A 23671-nucleotide genomic window follows, 5' to 3' on the forward strand; every position below is an offset into this window, starting at 1 on the left:
TTTTTTTTTGTTTTTTTTTATTTCTTATTTTTGTTGTATGGGTTGTAAAGAAAAATGAAATATCATTGTAAATTGTTAATGCTAAATTTTAATATAGAGACTACATGATATATATTTTACATTGTTCTTATTTTAAAAGATTTATCTCCTTTATCTAATTTGGATTATTATCTTATAAGTAATCATTCTCTCTTCCTCTCCCACCAATATCAAATGTTGTTATATCTCATATGTGTTGTAAGAGTTTGATTCTATATTTTAATTTAGAAAGTATTATATATATATAGATATTACATTGTTCTATTTATTAAAGATTCATCTCCATTATCTAATTTGGATTACCATCTTATAGTAAACATTCTCTCCTCCTCTCCTACCAATATCAAATGTTGTTATATCTCATATGTGTTGTAACTTGTAAGAGTTTGATTCTATATTTTAATGTAGAAAGTATTATATATATTTAACATTGTTTTCAATTTTTATTTTATTTATATAAAAAAATATTTCTTTTATATTTCTTGCCTTTCTAATCTATTCATATTTATTTTTTAAATTTGCATAGTTAAATTTAAATTCACATATGTTGGTTTTAACAAAACAATCAACTTTATTTGAGAATTAGATGTTCCTATTCATTTTTAAACGATCAATGTGTAACATATAAGCATTTTGTCTTGCAATCACAAGTTCCATTTCCATTGCTTAACTCCATGGTTAAACTATAATATATGTTGTCCTATTTGTAGGAATAACAACATACTTATTTAATTTATTTAAAAGAGCAGATGATTAAACGAAATAAACATTTCTCCAAATTTTATAATTCAATCAGTGAGTGTACTTATTACTTTGAAAAACTTTTACATTGAAGTTCATAAAATCATATAAGAAAACTAAAATACTATATCACTTCAAATTTGGAAGGAAACACTTGGTATTCCTTTTTAAAAAAGTCAAGACACATATAAAAATTTATTAATATTTAACTCACTTTAAAGACATTAAAGGTCATTTAACTCAAAAATAACTTCTATCCAATAATTTCATACATTCCTCCCACAAATAAAAATATATATATATATGTTCAAGATTGTATTTAAATATTACATAATTTTTTAGTTAGCTAAATTTATAGTCACATATATACAATATATATACATAAGAATTTATATTACTTATTAACACCATAATTCGACCCATTATTTGCTTAACTCAATATTGGTTTCAAAGCCAACTAAAGAAAAACAGAAACGATCTTATTGATATTAGACCAAAACATGGGCATACAAACATAATCAATTACACAGAAAATATTTAAAAAAAATAACTTATTATTGCAACATTAACGTATGAAGGGTTTACATAAGCAGTTAATTAGAAAATCTATAATACAATAAATGTATTGGAAACAATATCAGTCAATGATAAGATTGGATCCTCAAAAGCAAGAAACAACAACTTCATAATTCATAAAAAATAAACGCCACAATTATACACATCTGAACGAAATGGTATAAATATATAGTGTATAAATAAAAGTGACGGGAAAACCCGTATATGCCTAATTAAAACGAAATAATACAAAAAAAAAAAAACGAAAAAGATCAAAAAAAACAAGAAAGTGCCAACTACACCACAACTCACGCGTTGCGTGGGGAAGCACCTAGTTAAGAAACAGAACATGAACCAAGTTGAGATTGAACCATTAGTTAGAATCAGACCAGAAATACGGTTGAGAATTTAACCGCCGAACCACCTTCAATTATTGATACCGAGTACGTCCAAGAGGGGAAAGTGAAAGGTTCCAGATCGCATCTAGAGCTAGGTCAATTGATTTTTCTCCTTCTATGGGGCTCTGGCGAACCAGTGATGGAGAAGTGATAAGGAGAGTTGGGGGTTAGTGTCACGAAAACTTGAAGCTCTGTTCCGGACGATCATGTCAACTTGGCGAACAAGAAGATCGGGAGGCTTGAAAGTGTTTTGGTGGAGTCGATGATTCCGCTCAGTCCAGATCGTGTATATCGCCGCTTGCCAAGCTATCAAGAGCAGCTTCTTTTTAACTCGAGAGCCTCTGTAACGAGGAAGGTCAGCTAGGATTAGAGACCAGCTGTTCGAGGAAGGGAAGGCACAACGTCTCGCGATTGTGGACCAAACCAAACAACTATAAGGGCACTCAAACAGTAGATGATCCCTTGTTTCTGGCAAGGTTGCACAGAGCAAACAGAGTGGATCTACCTGCAGTACCCAGTGAGTTAGACGATCTCTTGTCGGGCAATGGTTGAGCACAAAAAGCCAAGTGAGGAACGAATGCTTCGGGATCCTTCCTTGGAACCAAGCCACACTGTACCATGGGACTTCGGGATGCGTAGCTGTTAAGGCTGAGCAGATAGTACCCGTGTTATGGCGATCTTTACAATAGTCATCAATCCACCAAAGGTAAGAATCCGACTCATCTGTAAGAGACAGAGTTGAAAGCTCGATTTGAAGCATGACCTGAGCAGCTTCTGATCTTGCAGGCGGAAGGTGCAAAACCCCTTGTCGCCATAGATCAGAGATCCGAGTTCCTCTGCGAATACCTATTTGATAAAGTCCATCTCCTTGAAGGTATGTTTCCATCTTGCCTAGTTTGCTCCAATGATCAGTCCAGAATTAACAGGATTGTCCATTTCCCAATTTCATCTTTATCCATGGAAAAACATCTTCCCTTATCTTCAGCAGATTTATTAGCTAACCAAGAGTATTTGTTGTTAGGTTTGCGAGTCCAGAAGTTGCTTAAGTTGTCAGCCAAGATTGCTCTCCGAAACCAAGCCACCCAGACTGAGCCAGAGCAGAAGAACAACAACCAGATAAGTTTTATCATACATGCTTTATTCCACACACACAAATCTCTTATTCCCAATCCTCCTTCCTTCTTGGCAAGTATAACTGTATCCCATGCCACTATAGCCGAATGATGACCCTCGGTGGTGCCTTTCCAAAGAAGCGCACTCGAGAGTGAATTCAGAATCTTGATACATTTCTTTGGCAGGACAAAGCTAGAACACCAGAAATTTGAGATGCCAGCTATCACCGAGTTCAACATCTGTAATCTGCCAGCAAATGAGAGAGACTTAGTGGACCAGGCGTTAAAGCAACCCTTTACCTTTTGAATTAGAGGCGCACAATCCAGTAGGCTAAGCTTCTTCGTACATAATGGTAAGCCAAGATATCGAATAGGTAATTTACCATGAGTAAGTCCAGTGACAGTAACCATCTGATCAATTTTAGCCTGAGACAGTCCTGAGGTGAAGAAGCTGGTCTTAGGGAGACTTATGGCTAGACCAGAGACTTCTTCAAATTCTTTTAAAACATGGAGGACATTTTGCAAAGAGGAAACCGATCCATCTATGAAGATTAGAAGGTCATCCGCAAAACAGAGGTGAGTTAGTTTAATATCTTTGCACCGATGATGATACTGAAGTTTACCTTCTTCAGCTGCTTTGTCTAGACAGGCAGACAAACAATTCATAGCTAGGACGAAGAGATAGGGGGATAAGGGATCCCCTTGACGCAAACCCCTGAGACCTTTGAAGTAACCGTGGACATTCCCGTTAAATCCAACACAAAAAGAAGGTGTGCAAATACATGCCTTGAGCCATCGCAAATATTGTTCAGGTACTTCAATCCTTCGAAAACAACTGAATATAAACTCCCATCTAACTGTATCAAACGCCTTTGCAATATCTACTTTGATAGTTATTCACTTTGGTCCATTTGCTTTCTGGTAGCCATTTACAAGTTCAGCCGCTAACAACGTGTTTTCCACCAATAACCTACCAGGGATGAAAGCTGTTTGATTCTTCTGCACCAGGACAGGCAGAATGGGCTTCAGCCGCGATACAAGTAGCTTTGAGACTATTTTATACAGGGTGTTTAAGCAAGAAATGGGTCGGAAGTCTGAGACAAGCGTTGCACCAGGGGCCTTGGGGACCAATGCCAAGATGGTAGCATTAACCGCAGACGGGAGAAATGATGTGTGGAAGAAGCGGAGAATGCTAAGGGTAACATCAATGCCTAGTAACCCCCAAGTAGCTTTATAGAACGCAGAGGTATAGCCATCTAGACCTGGTGCTTTGTTAGCGTTTAGCTTGAATACTACCCTCCTTATCTCGTCAGCAGTAGGGACCCTTACCATTGTTTGCTTTGTTTCATGGGAGCATCGATAAGTCAGAAGGCTTTGGAACCAAGAGATAGGTGCAATTACTGGCGAGAGAATAGCTGGCGCTAGGAGGGATTTGAAGTGGGTAACCGCCATACTACTCATCTCAAGAGGGTCATCTACTATGGCGCCAGAGATAGAGGTGAAAGATCGAATGGCGTTGAAGGCATTTCTCATATGCATGATTCGATGAAAATAGGTAGTATTCAAATCTCCTTCCTTAAGCCAATTAATTCTGGACCTTTGTCTAAAGTATGCTTCCTCTATTTTCCGCAGAAACTCCCACTTTAAGTGAATGTCTTTCTCTTGTTGATACAAGTCAGGTGAGGGAGTTGCCAAGGCCCGAACCTGCACAGATTGTAACAAACTGTTAGTCTCTCGCACTCTAGTTTGGATATCTGAAAAATTCTCTCGGGAAAGTGTTTTCAAATCTCTCTTTATCATTTTTTGCTTTGCACTCAAAGTGGACAAACAGGGTTCATGAGGTGATGCGCTTCCAGCCTGATTCCATGCAATTCCAACCGTATTAAGAAAGTGAGGGTGGTTGGTTAAGAAATTGAAGAACTTAAATGGCTTAGTGCCTGCAGAGGGAAGACGGGGTGAAAAGGTTTAGGCAGCTTGGGGAGTGGTCAGATATGTCCGGAGCCAAAAAAGAGACGGCACTATCCGGGTAAGAAGCAAGCCAGTGATTGTTTGCTAGGACTCGATCAAGCTTTTTGGCTATAGGATTTAAAGGGTACTTATTTGTCCAGGTGAAAAGGGGACCAGAGAAACGGAGATCAAACAACTCAAGCTGTTGTAGACAGTCTTAAAGTTCCAGCATTCTAGTGGTAAGGTGATTGACACTTGGATTAGAATACTCTGCTGGGTGGATTATTTGGTTGAAATTCCCACACAAACCCCAAGAAGTGGAATCAAGAGACAGCCTCTGTTGAAGTTGCAACAGTTCGCACCAAAAGTCAGTTCTATCTTCACCTTGATTTGGAGCATATAAAAAGGTATAGCAAAAACGATGACCTCCTTGAACAGTGACTTCACAGGTGAGAAGGTGGCTAGAGTGATGGAGGACTGTGATAGATGCCGGCGCTTTCCAGATGACAACAATCCTACCATCTTCATGGGAGCCATGATTAGACGTAAAATTCCAACCAGGGCAAGCCTTGTTCATAACATGGTTCAGGTTTGGTTCTTTAACATGAGTTTCTAACAGAGCACCAAAAGTAGGCTTATTAGTAGCAAGTCAAGTAGCAAAAGGCCGATGCTTATCCGTATCATTAAAACCACAGATATTCCAACAAAAAGATTTTATGTACATAGGGAAAGATGCGGTTAATGACTGAGAGGAGTTCCTCCCGGGGGTGGAGGATTTTCCCCAGATAAAGTTTCAGTAGAGCTTTGAGCAGGTTTATCAATCACCATGTCAGTACCAGGGTCAGAGGGAGATTCCAGTGGTGAAGTTGATGGGGGAAGGGATGCAGCAAGTTTCTTATGCAGGCTAGGTGGGGCTGAAGAAGAAAGAGTGGAAGCTAACACATCATAAGGATTGTGAGTAGCTATTTTGTGGGGAGGAAGCTTGGGGAGAGCTGGGGAGGTGGACTGTTTAGACTTGGCTTGCTTAGGCAGGGTAAAAGGCTTAGGTAGGGTAGAGTTGTTTTGAAACGATCTTTGAATAACTGATGGCTGCTGGTCATAGGGTGGAGGGACAGAAGAGAGGGAGGCACAAGCTGGAATACTCGGAGCTACACAGTTCACAGATGAGTCAGCAGTCAATTCCGGAGCTTTTTGAGGTAAACGACTTGTTGAGCAACCATCTACATCAACCACTAAGGTAGAATCAGAGACAAGCTTCCCTTTATCCTTCTTACTCGCCACAGTAACCGTTGGTAAGTCATTTACTTGCGTCTGTTTTTCCTTTGTCCAAGAGGGTGTGACAAGAGGGCAGTAACGGATAACATGACCTATCTCTTTGCAGTGAGAACACGTAGGAGGGACCCAAGGGTATTCAACTTCAATGGTGATAACTTCACCACTCTCCCTCTCTACTGCAACCGACGAAGGCAGCGGCTCATTGAAATTCCTCTAAACCTTTACATGAGCAACAGATAAGCTTACTGAAATTTTTTGTAAACTCATCCATTTCCTTTGGTTCACCAACCAAGCCAGCAACTAAGCATATGCCTTTATGATTCATCAGGTCAAAAGACATACCCTTGAGATGAGCCCAAATAGGGATTGCATCAAGATCAGAACTCTCACCACCTGAGGCATCCCATTGAGCCACTAGAAACATACATTCTCCGATATACCACAGTTTCTTCTCAAGAATCTTTGTCCGCAGGAATTCATTGGGGACACGAACCAACATAGAGTTACTCGCATGATTTAGGTGAATCTCTAAACGTTTACCTCTACCCCAAATATGCGTAATAACACTTTGGATATGTTTATAGGTGGGTAGTCGACCTTTAAACCTACCAATGATGAGGGGAGGGGGATGGGAGAAGAAGAGGCTGGAGGAAGGGTTGCTAAAGAAGGGGTCGAATCCATCTGCTTCAACATAGGTAAGGCAACACCTTGTTTAGTTTGTGGTAAAGCGCCTTTCGCCACTACTTTGTGCCGAGGCAGTTCCTCCTGCGGTAGTACAACAACATGCAGGACCACTCCTCCTACTAGTGGGGAGCTAGAAGATTGTGAATTGCTTATAAAGTGACGAGCAACCTTCGGCGGAGGAGTACCAATTAAGCCATCAGTTTGTGCGACAACTTTATTTTGCACTACTGTAGATTTAGCTACAGTATTAACAGATCTAGGGTTTATCCCCAAATTTTTGTAGTAAGAATTAAGAATTGCTTGAGCCTGGGGATTCACCACTACAGGAGTAGACTTGTGTTGCGCTGGAAGAGCCAGAATAGTTCACTCAGAGTCAAAGAGAACAGTTTGAGTTGGGGGTTGAGGAACAGTAGTAGGGGAGATTGGGAAAATTGGGGAAAGAGGGGGGAAATCAGTGAGTGATGGGAGGGGAAGATGGTCAGGAGGGTCGGGTGGGAAAGGGGGAAGACGGTTGGAATTGCCTTCAACCAAGATTGAAGGTGGAGTCGGGCTGGAAGAACGATCGTCAGAGAACCAGCAGTTCACCATTTTTTTTTTGTTTTTTGACTAGATCGGTTATCTTTTTTACCACTTGTTATATCACATTAATTAGTTCAAAAGAAAATGAAAATTTTTAGTTGAATTTTATCATCCACTTCTTCTTTAGTTTGAATAATCTACTCATCATAAATTGATTTTGAGTTAAATATGAGAGCTACACAGTGTTGTCCCAGATGAACGACAGTGCCAAGTTCCCCCCCCCCATTCGCCTTCATGCAGTTCACAATGTTGAATGTACCGGAGATGCTGTGGAGACATTTATCAGCCGAAGCTTTGATCTCCACGTCTGTCTCAAGCTTCCCCACCAAACTAGAAACCTCGGTTTTCACCACGGCAGCCATTCTTCGTAGTACTTCCGATTTGCTTATCTTGACTCCTGAGTATAGGGTTTGTATTATTATTAATTGAAAATTATGTGGTTAATTACAGCTAACTACTAATCATGGAACTTTCAAAAATATATTTTTCAAAAATTGTCCATAATCTAAAGTATTTAACGCATTATAGACTACAAAATTTGAGTATGTAAAATTTATATTTTTTGTTTTTTATATATAATTATAATGTAAAATTGTTTATATAAATTGTGAATTAAATAATGAGTTAATATAGTTATAGACTACAAATTTTGAGTACATAAAAGTTTGTTTGGTTTAATTAGTCTTAATTCTAATTTGAACTTTTATATAAATATTAAATAGAAGAGATTAAAGTTTTTATTTTTAATTGTTTGGTTTAGTTTTGGTTACTTTGAAATTCATTTGAAAATAAATATTTTTCCAATTATTAAGAAAATAATGAAACGTTAAAGCACCCAATTAATACATGTCAAAATTATGTAATGACTCTACAATATAAACAGACTTGGACTAAAGAGGACTAAATAATTCACATTAGATTGGAATTTACAAATTATATTTGTACAACTAATATATATTTCATTAACTTAGGCATTAAATTTTTATATTTTCTAATTTGTAACAATTAACTAAGGGGTGTTATTTGATTGTGGTTACTGTAAAACTATGATGATTGTAATGATTGCAGAGTTAAAATAGAGAGTTTAATAAAATATTTTACATATTCGCATAGATTTTTCGGAGAATATATCTTACCATCTACTATTTCGAGGTCTTTAAAAGTTGTTTCAAATGAACAAAAAAAAAACTAAAGTCAATAAAAAAAACACACCAAACTTTAATATAATTTGAAAGTTAGTCAAAGTATTTCTTAATCTAATAACACATGATTTTAAATGAATTTCTAAAATCATCAATTCAGTAATACATAACTTACAACTTTTTATATACATTAAACCAATAACACAATACTAGAGTCTTTATAATTCAAGATTGAATAATAATACAATTTCCAAAATTTATAAAATTTAAAAATTACAAACCAATAACACTCCTTGAAACTTCGAAAACAAAATATAACATTAACATATCATTAAAATATTGTGCAGTTATATATACATGCAGAATTTTAATGAATATTTATTTTTAAAGATTTAAAATTTTGTTTGGATTTGCCTCAGCTAAAAGAGGAATATTGGGGCACACAAAATATCTGAAAACTTGCGTCAACATAAAACTAAAAAATGAAAAGCAACAAACCATGATTTTGGAGAATTTCATGAGATTTAGAAAATTTGGAATTTTGATAGATTTTAGGGAAGTTGATATGATGGTAAAATTCTTTCAAATCCCACCTATAACCATGAGATTTAGATTTCTGAATTTTAACTAAACAAATCCTCTCAAATCCTCCAGAATCCCTAAAAGTCATTAAAACCCAAATCCACAAACTCTTTTGAATAACAATGGATTTTAAAGTAGATTTTAAATCAACAGTTCAATAACAGTGGATTTTAATAGACTTTTTAAAATCCATGATTAAATAACATAGGATTTGTAAATTTTACACAAATCACCCAAAATGTTAAGTTGAATACACCCCCTAATAGTGCAGATTTCAAAGCACGTTCTATTGAAAATTATTTTATATACCAATCACAAAAATATTGCTAATTTGCATTTTCAAGGAAAAAAATTGGTTGCGGTTTTTAGGTTGAATATTAACTCATGGACCATACTTATTTCTTTAACTATCTATTACCCAGCGTTTTTTTTCAGATAACGAACAGATAAAAAACATACTAAGTTTTTAATATTTAATTTATGTTGAATAAAAGAAAGCTAAATAACTAACACATACTTTAATAAATAAAAGTTCTATGTATATTTTCTTTCTCTCGTTCAAGTAATTTTAAGAATGCATTTTTCAAAATCTTTTTTTTTCATCTTTTTTTGAAAACAAATTTCAAAATATAATATATATATATATATATATATATATAAGTAATTTTAGTAGTACGCATGTATAACCATTAATAAATCCAATTTTTCTAATAATAAATGGATTTCTTTTTTTAACTTTGAATATAAAAATATATTCCATAATAGTTTTTTATTATTATGTTGTACTTTTTATGATTGAACTTGTTAATTTATTTAACAATAAATAAACATAAATATGATCAAATTTTTATTTAATTTTAATTTAAATAAAATTTCATATTCAAAGTTCATAAATGATATATTAAATTTGTTTGTTCAGTAATCCTAACTTTTTAACTTTACTTAAAGTAATAATATTAATATATATTAAAATATGTATAAAACACACTTGCCTCGCAAATATTTATTTTCTGCATATATCGCAGTTGACCTGTACCGCATTCTTAAATTGTTCTTCCTGCATTTCCAGATATGCAGTTGTCATTCGGATCCTAAGTGGAAAAGTTCTTTGTGTTTTAGTATCTAATTATCCGATGAACAACAGTGTAGTGACTATGAGTGGCTACAAAAAAATTTTTTTTCTTGTTAAAGAGTATTCAATTAAAAAATATATGCCCAGAGGCTATTTTCGGATTAGGCCCATACAAAATCCCCTTAGAGCCTAACCCATATACTTCAAACCGAAACTAAACCATTTGATATCAAAACCGACTGGGTTCACAAACCGAGCAAAACCGGTTGCTGAAACCCTAATCTACAAACGTAGAACACGTTGTAGCCGCCGTCCAACAGATCTGCGGATGCTTATCGGAACAAGATCTCTGATAAGCCTGGATGACGTTAGCCGAACGGAGATAGTGATCCAAGATCTGTTCCATCCCGCCACCTTAGAACCGTTTTGAGAAGGAGGAAGAGAACCTAGCTCATCTTTGTCGCGGAGGCTTCTTGCTCAGTCGTGAGGGAGAAAGGCAATAGGGAGTAGATGAAGAGGCCTTCGACGGTGGCTTAGCTTCGTCGGATCAGAGACTACCTATGACACCCCGGTTTCAAAGACTTGCGGAGAGGTTTTAAAGAATTGATTTGGCCACCTATGTCACCAAAGTGCACTTATCTTTTCGGTCAAGGGGCCTGAGAGAACTCCAGAGTTAAGCGTGCTTGAGCTGGAGTAGTCTCAAGATGGGTGACCTTCCGGGAAGTGACTGGTTGAACTGTGCGAGTGAGGACAAAACACAAGGAAAGATCATGTGGTGATTTGTAGGGACGGTAACAAGTCATTAAAATCTCCCGGACGTAGCAAACCGGCCGTCGGATATGGATGGGCTCACAGGCCTAGTGAGAGGACGTGAGGCCCATTAAAGAAGGTGGACCCATGGACTGGGATTGGACATGGGACCCACTAAGAGGTGGCGGTCGGGGCTTTACAAGTGGTATCAGAGCCGAACCCAAACGAGTGTGGAGTCAAGTTGACTCACAGCATCGGGGGTGACAGTCTTGGTGCGCAACAAGGACTTTCCGATCTGTTAGTAGGGGTGAATTGTGACATCCCGGTTGCAGAGACTTGCGGAGAGGTTTAAAATAATTGATTTGGCCATCTATATCACCAAAGTGCACTTATCTTTTCGGTCAAGGGTCATGAGAGAACTCCAGAGTTAAGCGTGCTTGAGATGGAGTAGTTTCACGATGGGTGACCTTCTGGAAAGTTACTGTCAGAACTGTGTGAGTGAGGACAAAGCACAGGGAAAGATCATGTGGTGATTTGTAGGGACAATAACAAGTCTTTAAAGCCTCCCGGACGTAGCAAACCGACCGTCGGATATGGATGGGCTCACGGCCTTAGTGAGAGGATGTGACGCCCATTAAGGAAGGTGAGTCCATGGACTGGGATTGGACATAGGGCCCACTAAGAGGTGGCGGTCGGGGCTTTACAAGTGGTTTCAGAGCTGAACCCAGACGAGTGTGGAGTCAAGTGGGCTCACACCGTCGGGGGTGACGGTCTTGGTGCGCAACGAGGATGTTGCGATCTGTTAGTGGGGTGAATTGTGACACCCCAGTTTCAGAGACTTGCGGAGAGATTTTAAAGAATTGATTTGGCCACCTATGTCACCAAAGTGCACTTATCTTTTTGGTCAAGGGTCTTGAGAGAACTCCAGAGTTAAGCGTTCTTGAGATCGAGTAGTCTCAAGATGGGTGATCTTCCAGGAAGTGACTGTCGGAACTATGCGAGTGAGGACAAAACACAGGAAAAGATCATGTGGTGATTTGTAAGGATAGTAACAAGTCTTTAAAATCTTCCGGACTTAGCAAACCGGCCGTCGGATAGTGATGGGCTCACGGGCCTAGTGAGAGGATGTGAGGCCTATTAAGGATGGTGGACCCATGTACTAGAATTGGACATGGGGCCCACTAAGAGGTGGCGGTCGGGGCTTTACAAGTGGTATCAGAGCCGAACCCAGACGAGTGTGGAGTCAAGTGGGCTCACACCGTCGGGGTGACGGTCTTGGTGCGCAACGAGGACGTTGCGATCTGTTAGTGGGGGTGAATTGTGACACCCCGGTTTCAGAGACTTGCGGAGAGATTTAAAAGAATTGATTTGGCCACCAATGTCACCAAAGTGCACTTATCTTTTCGTTCAAGGGTCCTGAGAGAACTCCAGAGTTAAGCGTGCTTGAGATGGAGTAGTCTCAGGATGGGTGACCTTCGGGGAAGTGACTATCGGAACTATGCGAGTGAGGACAAAGCACAGGGAGAGATCATGTGGTGATTTGTAGGGATGGTAACAAGTCTTTAAAGCCTCCCGGACGTAGCAAACCAACCGTCGGATATGGTTGGGCTCACGGGCCTAGTAAGAGGACGTGACGCCCATTAAGAAAGGTGGGCCCATGGATTGGGATTGGACATGGAGCCCACTGAGAGGTAGCGGTCGGAGCGTTACACTACCTCCCCTATCGAAATCGATCCTATGAGACCTCCAGAATCTCCAGTCCCTAAATCTAACTATCTTCCTTGCTCGTTCCTTGCCGTGAATCTCCCTTTTCCACTCCGCGTCGCTACACTGCCGGTAGAGCTCTTACCATAGAAGTCACGCTCGCGCATATGTTTCTCCCCTCCACTGCCCCCTTGATTTTGATCCAATAACTCCGCCGAGAAGATGCAATGAGTTGCGGATAAAGAACCATGAGCCGAAGGATCCTCATTTTTAGCCCTGGGCATTCGAGTACTTGGGTCGGGTTCGGGTAGGAACCGATCAGGTTCGGGTCTTTTGGGTAGAGGAGTTTAGGACCCATTAGGGTAAATAGAAAATATCGGTTCGGGTTTGGTTCGGGTTCGGGTTCGGTTCGGATTTTATCGGGTTTAAATCGGTTGGGTCTATAATTTCAGAACCTATAAAAACCCAGAAAAAATCGGGTATCATTCGGATTTGGGTATTTTGTACCCGATTACCCAAAATTTTAACCGATTACCTGAAATACCTGATTATCTGAAAATTTTAATGCTTAATATTAAGAAAAAAAACTTAAAATTTTTAATTTTTAAAAATTTTGTTAAATTTTTGAATATATAGCTAAACATCTCAATATAAGTTTGGTTATTTTGAGTATTCGATCTAGAAAAAAAAAATATTTTTCAATTTTAAGTTATAGTTTTGAACAACTATGTTATAAGAAACAAATTATAACTAATAGTTTATGTATATTATTTTATTTCGGGTATGTCGGGTACCCATTCAGTTCTCGGTTCGGTTCTGGGTACGGTTCTAAGTTTTTGGGTTTAGAAGATTAGGACCCAATAGGATATTTTACCGGTTCTGGGTTTGGATTCGGGTCCATATTTTTGGGTCGGTTCCGGTTCGAATTTTTGGTTCCGGTTTTTTTGCCCAAACCTACTCATTGTCATTGGAATTGACAGAGGACCCGCCATCGATACAAGAGTTTGTGATTAAAAAAAAAAGGAAAAGTTTGAGAGTGAAATCGCCGCGAGTGAGATCCACGCGCGACTTCTCCTGACTTTGCGTGCTTGTGAGTGGCTACAAATTCTTAGCAGTTATTGAGGCTATTTAATCACTTGTGACCACTTTTTATATCCTTGTGACCAATTTTTATATCACATTAATGCGTTCAAAAGAAAATCAATTTTGAATTTGTAGTTGGATTTTATCATCCACTTATTCTTTAGTTGGAATAATCTGTGAAATATCTTTATCATAAATTGATTTTGAGTCAAAAATATCTGTGAAACTTAATAATGAAATGGACTACGACACTAAAAATGGTTTTATCTAGTCGACATGAAATGAAATCGATCTGATATAAAATTGGCCCAACCAATCTGACTTGAAATAGATCATATAATATAAACAATATCGAGGATAGCTGAAATTTACTTGGATTGTTTGTAAGTTCATAGATGATTTCTAATTCCATATGGAATTGTAAATTTTAGAGAGGGTTATTGGTTCTATGATTTTAATGGATTTGGAAATCCAGACAAAAATCATGTGTTATTCAATCATTGATTTTAAAATACTTATCAAAAAACCTGGATTTTGAAATCAAAAAACCTGGATTTTGAAATAACATGTTTTATCCTTGGGTTTAGATCCTTCTATTTTACACTTTCAAATCTATACAAATCCATCTAAAACATAATATGGATTTTGAAATCCAAAAACAAATCATTAAATGAATAACATGGGATTTGAACAAGTATTTGTAAATCATAGAACCAATAACACATAATTTTGATAAGTATTTTAAAATCAATGATTGAATAACATATGATTTTTGGTTAGATTTCTAAATCTATTAAAATCATAGAACTAATAACCCCCTCTTAGCTGAAATTTCGAATAACTATTTAGGTCTTTTAAACCTACGAAAATGATATAAGTAATAAGTTAAGATAATGTTAGTTAATTACAAAAATTATATGAGATTTGAGATTTGAGAGATGAGAGATGAGGGTTAGTAAGATATCTGTCTTCCTATTTGATGCAGCGAGATATTAGAATATTTCCAAATATTTATTATTGTCATATTTTAATTAATTAATAATTATTGTTCTAGAATATTCTATGGTTTTAGTATCTATATTAACATTTTTGAAGTACATTTTGTGTCATACCCTTTTAGTTGTAGTTATTTAAAAAATTATTTACAATCTTAACCCCTAGAAAATTTCCTAAAATAACAATTACATCAGATTTATTTCCTAAATATTTTACATTTCATTCCTACTAGAAATGTAACAAACTGCAATCGATATTTTATGGAAACATAAGCTATACTATATTAATGACACTTTCTATTGTTTTTTGAAAATATTCCATCTCTAATTTTTTTGCAAACAAAGAAAACAACAATTTAATTTCTATTTTGTTTTTCAAAACATGTTAGTTTCGATTCTTAATGTAGATAAAAAACTTTGATTCTCAGTTTTTAAAATCATATTTTTGATATATATATATATATATATATATATATATATATATATATATAAACTTAAAAAACTTTAAAATATTATAAATAAAAGTTTATAAAAAGTTTTAAATAAGGATTTAACTATTTTTATGCACAAATTTAATGATATTTTATTAATTTCATCATGTATTCTTTATAACCCTTCCTACTATATAACCATACTATATAGTATTTAAAACTTTTTATAAGCTTTTATTTATAATATTTTAAAGTTTTTATTAAGTTTATATAATTTAAATAAGTTTATAATATTTTAAAGTTTATAATATTTTATAGTTTATAATATTTTAAAGTTTATATAAGTTTATAATATTTTAAAGTTAATATAACCGATAACAATAGAATCCCAGGTACGATTATCCTGCTTGAGATCCATTGATATTCAAGATGACTTTTGTATTTTATCCCGCTGCAACACTATTTATAAGAAAAAACTGTAGTTAAGAGTATATGGCAAATTATTGTAACAGGAGTCACATAAATTATGTGAGAGTTGAGAGAGTTACAAATATGCAATAAACATATATATATATATATATATATATATATATTTTTTTCTTATATGAAGAGAGCGTCAAATGAAAATTTGTTGGAGCTTGTCAGAAGAAAATCTTACTTTATTATTATATGATATAATATAATTAAGATTTTCTCCAAACTCTTATTCTAAGAATCTGGAACTTGGTATCTCTCCTTATGATATGTGTAATTCCTTTTAAACTTAATTAAATCATTATCTATTTTAATTGTATTTAATTATATCATTATACATTAAAATTCTTTTAAAATCAAATAAAATAAAAAATTATTTATTTTCCTCAGAATTAATTGTAATATTATATATGAAAACATATTCTTTATTTTGTATTAAAATAAACACTAACATTAAATAAATTTATAATTATGTAATTTAGAATATAATTTTATATTCTCATTACTTTTTTATAACATGTGATTATCATAAAATTATTTTCTAATTTTCCTACATTCTAAGGTAAATATATTTTACAATTTGCTTTTAACCATTTGATCTTGGAACTAAGATACCTGATTAGAAAGGAAAGATGCTTGAATAACACAATCATGCAGCCGATATGACATTGACCATTTTTATATATTTCCGGAATGAATTTAACGACAGACTGATATATGGTGGTTCTAGATTTCTAAAGGCTGCATATGTCTCGGATTGAAGAAAGGAGAAAGAAAATATCAAAGATTTTCTTTTGTTTTTTATGGACCTGTAGTTAATTAATTCCAAATTACAAATGAGTTTAGTTAATCAGGTCTAAAGAATAAATAATTATATATGTAAGTTAGATAGCAAACCAAGTATTATTTTTTTAGCAAAAGTTAAGAAAAACATTCTCATATTATATGCTTCATAGTTTTATTAATAAAAATAATATACATGTGAAGTGACCTTAGTGCAGTGGCATGAGGTAAGTCCATTTGTAGAAGGCACCATCACACATGGGATCGAGTCTCGGTTCCTACGAATGTAGGAATTTGATTAATGGGCCGGCTTGCTGTGGCTCAATAGTTGACAAAAAAAAAAAATAATAATAATACACATATTTAATAGGTATATCGATTTCATTACATGACTTATACGTACATGGAGCACAGCTCATTATTTATTGCATACAGAAACACACACGCTGAAATATATATCTTACCCAAACTCGGTCACAGCTCATAATTTACTGCAGTTTGACGTACGGACTAGTTTTAGATAGACATGCTTAAGACGTACACACTTACAGAGCCACACGAAGAGCAGTTTCCACTTATTCGGTCGAGATATATTCATCGATCCCTTTGGACATATCGACACATAATTGAAGAAGAGTCTCAGGGTGAGCAATCTCCTCGCTAATTCTTTCATACTCAAGGTGCCAGTGCACAATACTTCCAGGCCCATCATGCTTAGGAGTCCCCTGGATTGTTATCACAAAGCTTTTGTACTCTTTCATCAGATCACCTTCTAAGACCCTGAACGTGATCAAGTTCTTCTCCGGCTCCAACGCCTCGATCCTCTCCTTCGCCTTCTTGGCAACCCCATCTACATCATTTAGTTAACACTTTATTTATTTATAGGCTTGATTTTTATGATTAATCAATCCGAATATCAGTTAAAAGCATACTATATTTGCAAATGATGATATACAGTCATGGATCTATATCTAGGATTAGTTTCACGGTTTATAATTCTCTAGTGATTATTATAAAAAGTGATAGTGGTAAGTGACAGTCTAAGATCAACTAGACACGTTTTTGACATTTCGTATTTAGTCTTAATTAATTTCAGTTCAAAATCCACCAATTATTATTTTAAAAAAAAATTGTATAAAAATTGACTTGCCATGAACGTAGTCCCAGATGACGACAGTGCCAAGTTTCCCCCATTCGCCTTCATGCAGTTCACAGTGTTGAATGTGTACCGGAGATGCTGTAGAGATATGGTGTGGTTTTTCGGAGAAGATGTTAAGGAACTTATCAGCCGAAGCTTTGATCTCCACGTCTGTCTCAAGCTTCCCCACCAAACTAGACGTCTCTGTTTGCTTCACCTTTTCTTCCTCGGCCAAGAGAGATGTTTGTCGATCTCTTTGGAGACTTCAACACAGAACTGGAGGAGAGTCTCGGGATGAGCCACCTCGTTGCTAATTTTCTCATAATCAAGCTGCCAGTGCACAATACTCCCTGGCCCTCCTTGCTTTGGGGTCACCTGGATCGTGAGAAAGAAATTTTTGTATTCTTTCACTAGATCACCGTCTATAACCCTAAACTTGATCAAGTTCTTCTCTGGCTCCACTGCCTCGATCCTCTCCTTCGCTACCTTTGCCTCCCCATCTGCACCATTTATTTAATACTTCTAGGTTTAGTTTTGAGTCTCCACATATGCACGTACACACGGATCTGAGATAAAAACAGTACAAATATATATGAAAAATGTTTATAAAACATTGACTTGCCATGAACGTAGTTCCAGTAGACAATAGTGCCTACTTTTCCCCAATCGCCTTCATGCAAGTCACAGCCCTGAATGTTTCCGGGAGATGATTTGGAGATATGATGTGGTTTCCCCGCGAACATGTGATGGAACTGTCCAGCTGAAGCTTTGATCTCCACGTCTGTCTCAAGCTTCCCCACCATACTAGAAACCTCGGTTTTCACCACGGCAGCCATTCTTCGTAGTACCTCCGATTTGCTGAGTATAGGGTTTGTGTAATTATTAATTGAAAGTTATGTGGTTAATTACTTCTATTACTAAGTACTAAATCATGGAACTCTTAGAAATACCTTTCTTAAAAAATGTCTATAATCCAATGTTTTTAACGCATTACAGACTACAAAATTTGAGTAGGTAAAATTTATATTTTATTTATGTTTTAATTCTAATGTAAAATTGTTTATATAAAGTGTGAATTAAATTAAAAAAAAATCAGAAAATATGAGTTAATATGTTTATGGCCTACGAATTTTGAGTAAATAAAAGTTTGTTTGGTTTAGTTTTAATTCTAATTTGAATTTTGTTTATGTAATATGTAAATAAATGAGATTAAACTTCTTAGTTTCTTCTTATTGGGTTACTTGGAAATTCATTTTAAAATAATTATTTTTGCAATTGTTAAGAAATTAGTGAAAATAATAGACCACCCAATTAATATATGTCAAAATTATTTAATGACTCGACAATATGAAGAGACTTGGACTAAAGAGGACTAAATAACCAACATACTTCACATTAGAACTGGAATTTGCAAATTAATTTTTGACAATTAATATCTATTTCATTAACTTAGGCATTAAAATTTTATATTTTATAATTTGTAACAATAAACTAAAGGGGTACTATTTGATTTTGATTAATGTAGAATTATTATGATTATAATTTACAGAATTTTAAAAATAGTTAGAGAGTTTAATAAAGATTTCACATATTCAACATTCACGTAGACCTTCCGGAGAATATCTCTTACCATCTACTATTTTGAAGTCTTGAAAAGTTCTTTCAAATGAACAAAAAAAATTACTGTCAATCAACCAAACAGCTTTAATATAATTTGAAAGTTAGTTAAAGTATCTCATCAATTCAGTAATCCCCTATATAATAAAACGGAAGTACACAACCTTTTTTGATAGACTATATAATATGGGTTATAAGATTAATTATTTGATTATTTGATAGGTTATAGGTTATATGGGTTGTAACCATTAATTAATTTCGATTTAAGATCTTCTAAAACAAGATATTCTAAAGAATATAGTAAAATCTCCAAAAAATATTTAATTGACCATATATAGACAAACAAATCTAAAAAAATAATAACTCTTCTACAGATTATGACTACAAAATAAACCGATTAATAATCTATCGTTACCTTCTGATAAGGTATCATCTTTCGGTTCATGTCTTTTAATTTTATCATACTTATAATGATGATTATTATGTTTATACACATTAGTACATTACAATTCACGGTGTACTGCGAGTTAAAACATTACACGATGGAGTTATATGACATGACGTGTTTGAGTAGATACTAATATATATTTAAAATTTCATCAATTCGGTGCTACACGGGTAAAATATCATTTCTATATTTTGTTAATAATATAAATATTAAATTAATAGACATATCTAATTAAGTTGATTAAATTAATACTGTAATAAAAAGTTAATATGCGGTATATTGTGAGTTAAGTCATAGAATTAACAATCAAAATACAATATATAATTTTAAACACTAAAAAATTCAAAGTAATTAACAAACAATTTTTTTTTATCAAATCACTTAATTCGCGGTGTACCGCGGGTAAAAATCTATACAAAATATATGTTCTTTCCATAAGTCATATTCAACGTATGATTTAGTGGCATAGTGTTTCATCAAAACGAAAAAATAACTTTTAAAACAAATATAACAATCACATATATGGTGCTTTAAATAAAAATTACAAAATAAACAAAAGAAATTTTAATATGTGCTCTAGCACGGGTCCATCATATTTAGCATATGATTTTATTGCATAATGTTTTATTCACAACAACTTTTAAAAACAATCACATAAATTATATTTTATATAAAAATTACGATAGAAATAAAAAGAATTTCAACTCGTGCTCTAATCTAGTAGATAACTTATAAGGATTGTAAACAACATTTTATATATATTAAACCAATAATACATTATTTTAATAGAGTCTTTATAATTCAAAATTGAATAACAAAAAAGTTTTCAAAAGTTATATCTCTTTAAAATTACAATATCAATAACACTCCTTAAAAGTTTAAAAACATATCTACACAGTATTTTATGTATAAAGAAATAAATTTTTGTTTCGATGTGGCTCAACTAAAAGAGGATTTGGGGCACACAAAAGATCTGAAAACTTGCTTCCACATAAAACTAAAGAAAGAAAAGTAATAAACTCAATATGAGACTTTTACCTTTTCTCGAAATCGTTTTTTCTTCCGATGAATATTTAGAGGAAGAGTTCATTATGTGTTTTAGGCTTTTAGCTAGTTATAGATCGAGTAGAAGAGGAGACCCTTATCCGATCAACAGCTGTAGTTACTATGAGTGGCTATAATATTCGTAGCAATTACTGAGGCCATTTAATCACTTGGAGGCTGTAGCCACTTGTTATATCATATACTATAAATTTTGAATTTTTAGTTGGATTTTATTGGTTGATATAAAACTTCCCAACCAATCTGACATGTAAGCTGTAATATATCATATAGTATAAAAAATATGCTTACTACTTTACTAGTGTATTGTCACTTGTTATATATATGATTTGGATTGTAAGTCCATAGAACTTACCTGAAATTCCGAATAGCCAAGTTACTCAAAAGTAACAAATTTCAAACATAACACGGTAGTCGGTAGTATACAAACACTCATGACACACTCACTCCTTTTTTCTTTGGGCAAAAGAATATACTCCTTTGTCTTTATTTATTGCAATTTCAAAGACTAATTTATAGAGCGCATGCACGCGCAAACACCCACATATATGAAGATTCTTCCTCTATTCTTCGGAAAAGAGATGTTCATCGATCTCTTTGGAAACTTCGATTGCAAACTGGATGAGAGTTTCAGGGTGAGCCACCTCCTCGTTGATTTTCTCATACTCAAAGTGCCAATGTGCAACACTTCCGGATTCTCCGTCATTAGGGGTCACTTGGAAAGTGATCACAAAACTCTTGTACTCTTTCATCAGATCACCTTCTAACACCCTGTACGTCGCCCGATTGTTCTCCGGATCTATGGACTCGATCCTCTCTTTCAATACTTTTGCCTCTCCATCTGATCAGACATATATTTATAGATTTGAAATAATTAGAAATCTTACATTTGAAGAGCTAGGACCTATAGTGATATATATATTATATATGTATATATAACACATTGATTAAACTAAATAGAGAAATATGAATTTGACTTGCCATGTACGTAATTCCAAATAAGGATAGCACCAACTTGTCCCATTTCGCCTTCATGCAGCTCACATCCCTGAATGTTGGATGGAGATGTTCTGATGTTGTGTGGTCTCCCAACAACATGTCATGAAACTTCTCCGTCGAAGATTTGAGCTCCACGGTTGTCTCAAGGATCCCAACCAAACTAGTTGCTTCTTCCGCCATTCTTGATCTCCCACGCTAATTTGCAAGTGTCTCTTAGGGTTTTGAGTTTTGAGGATGAATTGGTTCCCTTCTGAGCTCTTCAATTAGCCTCTTTTATAGAGGAATGAGGACACCGATATACCAAGATTGTATCATATTTACTAATAATATTTTGATTAATTCTTCAATTTCTTCTATATGATCACGTTATATCCACCTGCCGTGGAGTATTGATAAGCCTGAATTATATGATATTTTATTTTATAAATGTAAATCTAAAGGCTATATAAAATATAGTTCGTAGCTCGTGTCGTGTCATACAAAATATTTTGAATGAGTAGCGATGTAGCATTAGCATTAGTAAGAAGGCAGTCACTTCATGAGCTTTAAGAAGATAAACTAAAACAATTAATGTGATTAAGATGTCATAAATCCTGTACCAATTCGTTCAAGTGTATTATTCGATATTTTATATCTCTAAATCTCTAAGCATATCTTCTTCTTTTTTCAACCCTATAAAGATCGTATCTTTTGTAAAGGGAAATGGAATACAGGTTATTTCATAATTTTTAAAAGTTTGAAATGTATGTTGAAAACTACTGTTTATTATCTGGCCGTGTGTCTCTTGCACAATGAAACAAAAACAAAAATTTGATTATAAAATTAAAATGTCATTTCATTCTACATCAACTTGAAATCAACAGAAGAAAACGAAAACACACACACACACAATTATATACCTGGTGACGTGACAGGCAATTTGAAAAAGCTTTTTTCTTTTGATTAAGAAAAAAAGCCATCAATTATCTTAATTATATATTATTACCTGATGAAATTGACAGACAATTTGACAAAGTATTTGGTAATCGTCACCATCAGATATTTGATTTGTATTTTCAAATTATAATCATCGTCGTATTAGGTAACGATTTTATAATTATCATTATTGTGGACCTGCAGTTTATCTTATAATTATTTTATACATTTTTGCTAAAAGCAGATTTTGGATTTTGGATTTTGGTATCCACTTTTTATATATATTAATGTTAGGTTATCACCACGTAAACACACAAACCAAAATAGTGACATTATAAACAGTGTTACAAGAACCTTTTAAAAGAACAGCAAACAAACCAGAGAAAACATTCTTTGCTAAAAAGATTTCTATAAAAAATGCATGAAAATAAAAAGGTTACAAGGCTCTATTGTTTCAAATAGAAAGCCCACAACACAAATAAAAAGAGTGAGATGATAAACACATCGTTATAACGACAGAACACATCTCCGATGTTTTCGTACATACAACAATTAATACATGGCTACTTAAAGGAGAAGCAACCGTTGTAATATCAAACAAAGCAATACTATATATTACATCTAAAGTCTCTATGTTTTGAGAAAATTAGATTCAATATCTTTAGTGAGATAGACTGCAAAATCCATGTATTTGTTAGGAGACGGAGACTCTGAGTTAAGCTTCTCGTATTCCCAGCTCCATCTAGCTATACTTCTTCCATGTAGCTTTGGTATGATCTGAAGATTACATTTGAAGCTACTATAATTCTCCATCACATCTCCATCGAACACAAACACAGTGTCATCGACTTGTTAGCTTCATCTATCTCTACTCTCTCCTTCATCTTCTCTACTTTTCCATCTGTAACACAAACAATGAAATCAGACTGATACAGAGACAAAGTAACTTTTGTTTCTTACCAACAGACAAAGTCCAATTCTTGGTGCATTTACAGTCATCACCAATTTTGTCTGGAGATAGTTTTGGTACACTGCGCGAAGTACCCTTAATAGCTTGGAATATCTTATCAGCTGACACTTTGATCTCCACTTCTATCATGGATTTCGCAATCTGAGCCATTACTTTTCTCTTCTTGATCTTTTGGT

General features: G+C 34.6%; 2 protein-coding genes and 2 pseudogenes across 2 annotated transcripts; all 4 read right to left on the reverse strand.

Annotated features, from left to right (window-relative positions):
• Positions 2642-3511, reverse strand: LOC104715797. Its single transcript, XM_010433173.1, has one exon. The coding sequence runs from the start codon at positions 3509-3511 to the stop codon at positions 2642-2644; it is 870 nt and encodes a 289-aa protein (XP_010431475.1).
• On the reverse strand, positions 16922-17994 carry LOC104715798 (annotated as a pseudogene).
• On the reverse strand, positions 20980-21909 carry LOC104712647 (annotated as a pseudogene).
• Positions 23019-23663, reverse strand: LOC104712649 (MLP-like protein 31). Its single transcript, XM_019229409.1, is given in 3 exon segments — positions 23019-23365; positions 23368-23426; positions 23486-23663. Coding segments are annotated over 3 exon segments (429 nt in total). The 5' UTR covers positions 23646-23663; the 3' UTR covers positions 23019-23155.

This window comes from Camelina sativa, chromosome 9, assembly GCF_000633955.1.
Source record: "Camelina sativa cultivar DH55 chromosome 9, Cs, whole genome shotgun sequence".
In the NCBI taxonomy this organism is placed as follows: domain Eukaryota; kingdom Viridiplantae; phylum Streptophyta; class Magnoliopsida; order Brassicales; family Brassicaceae; genus Camelina; species Camelina sativa.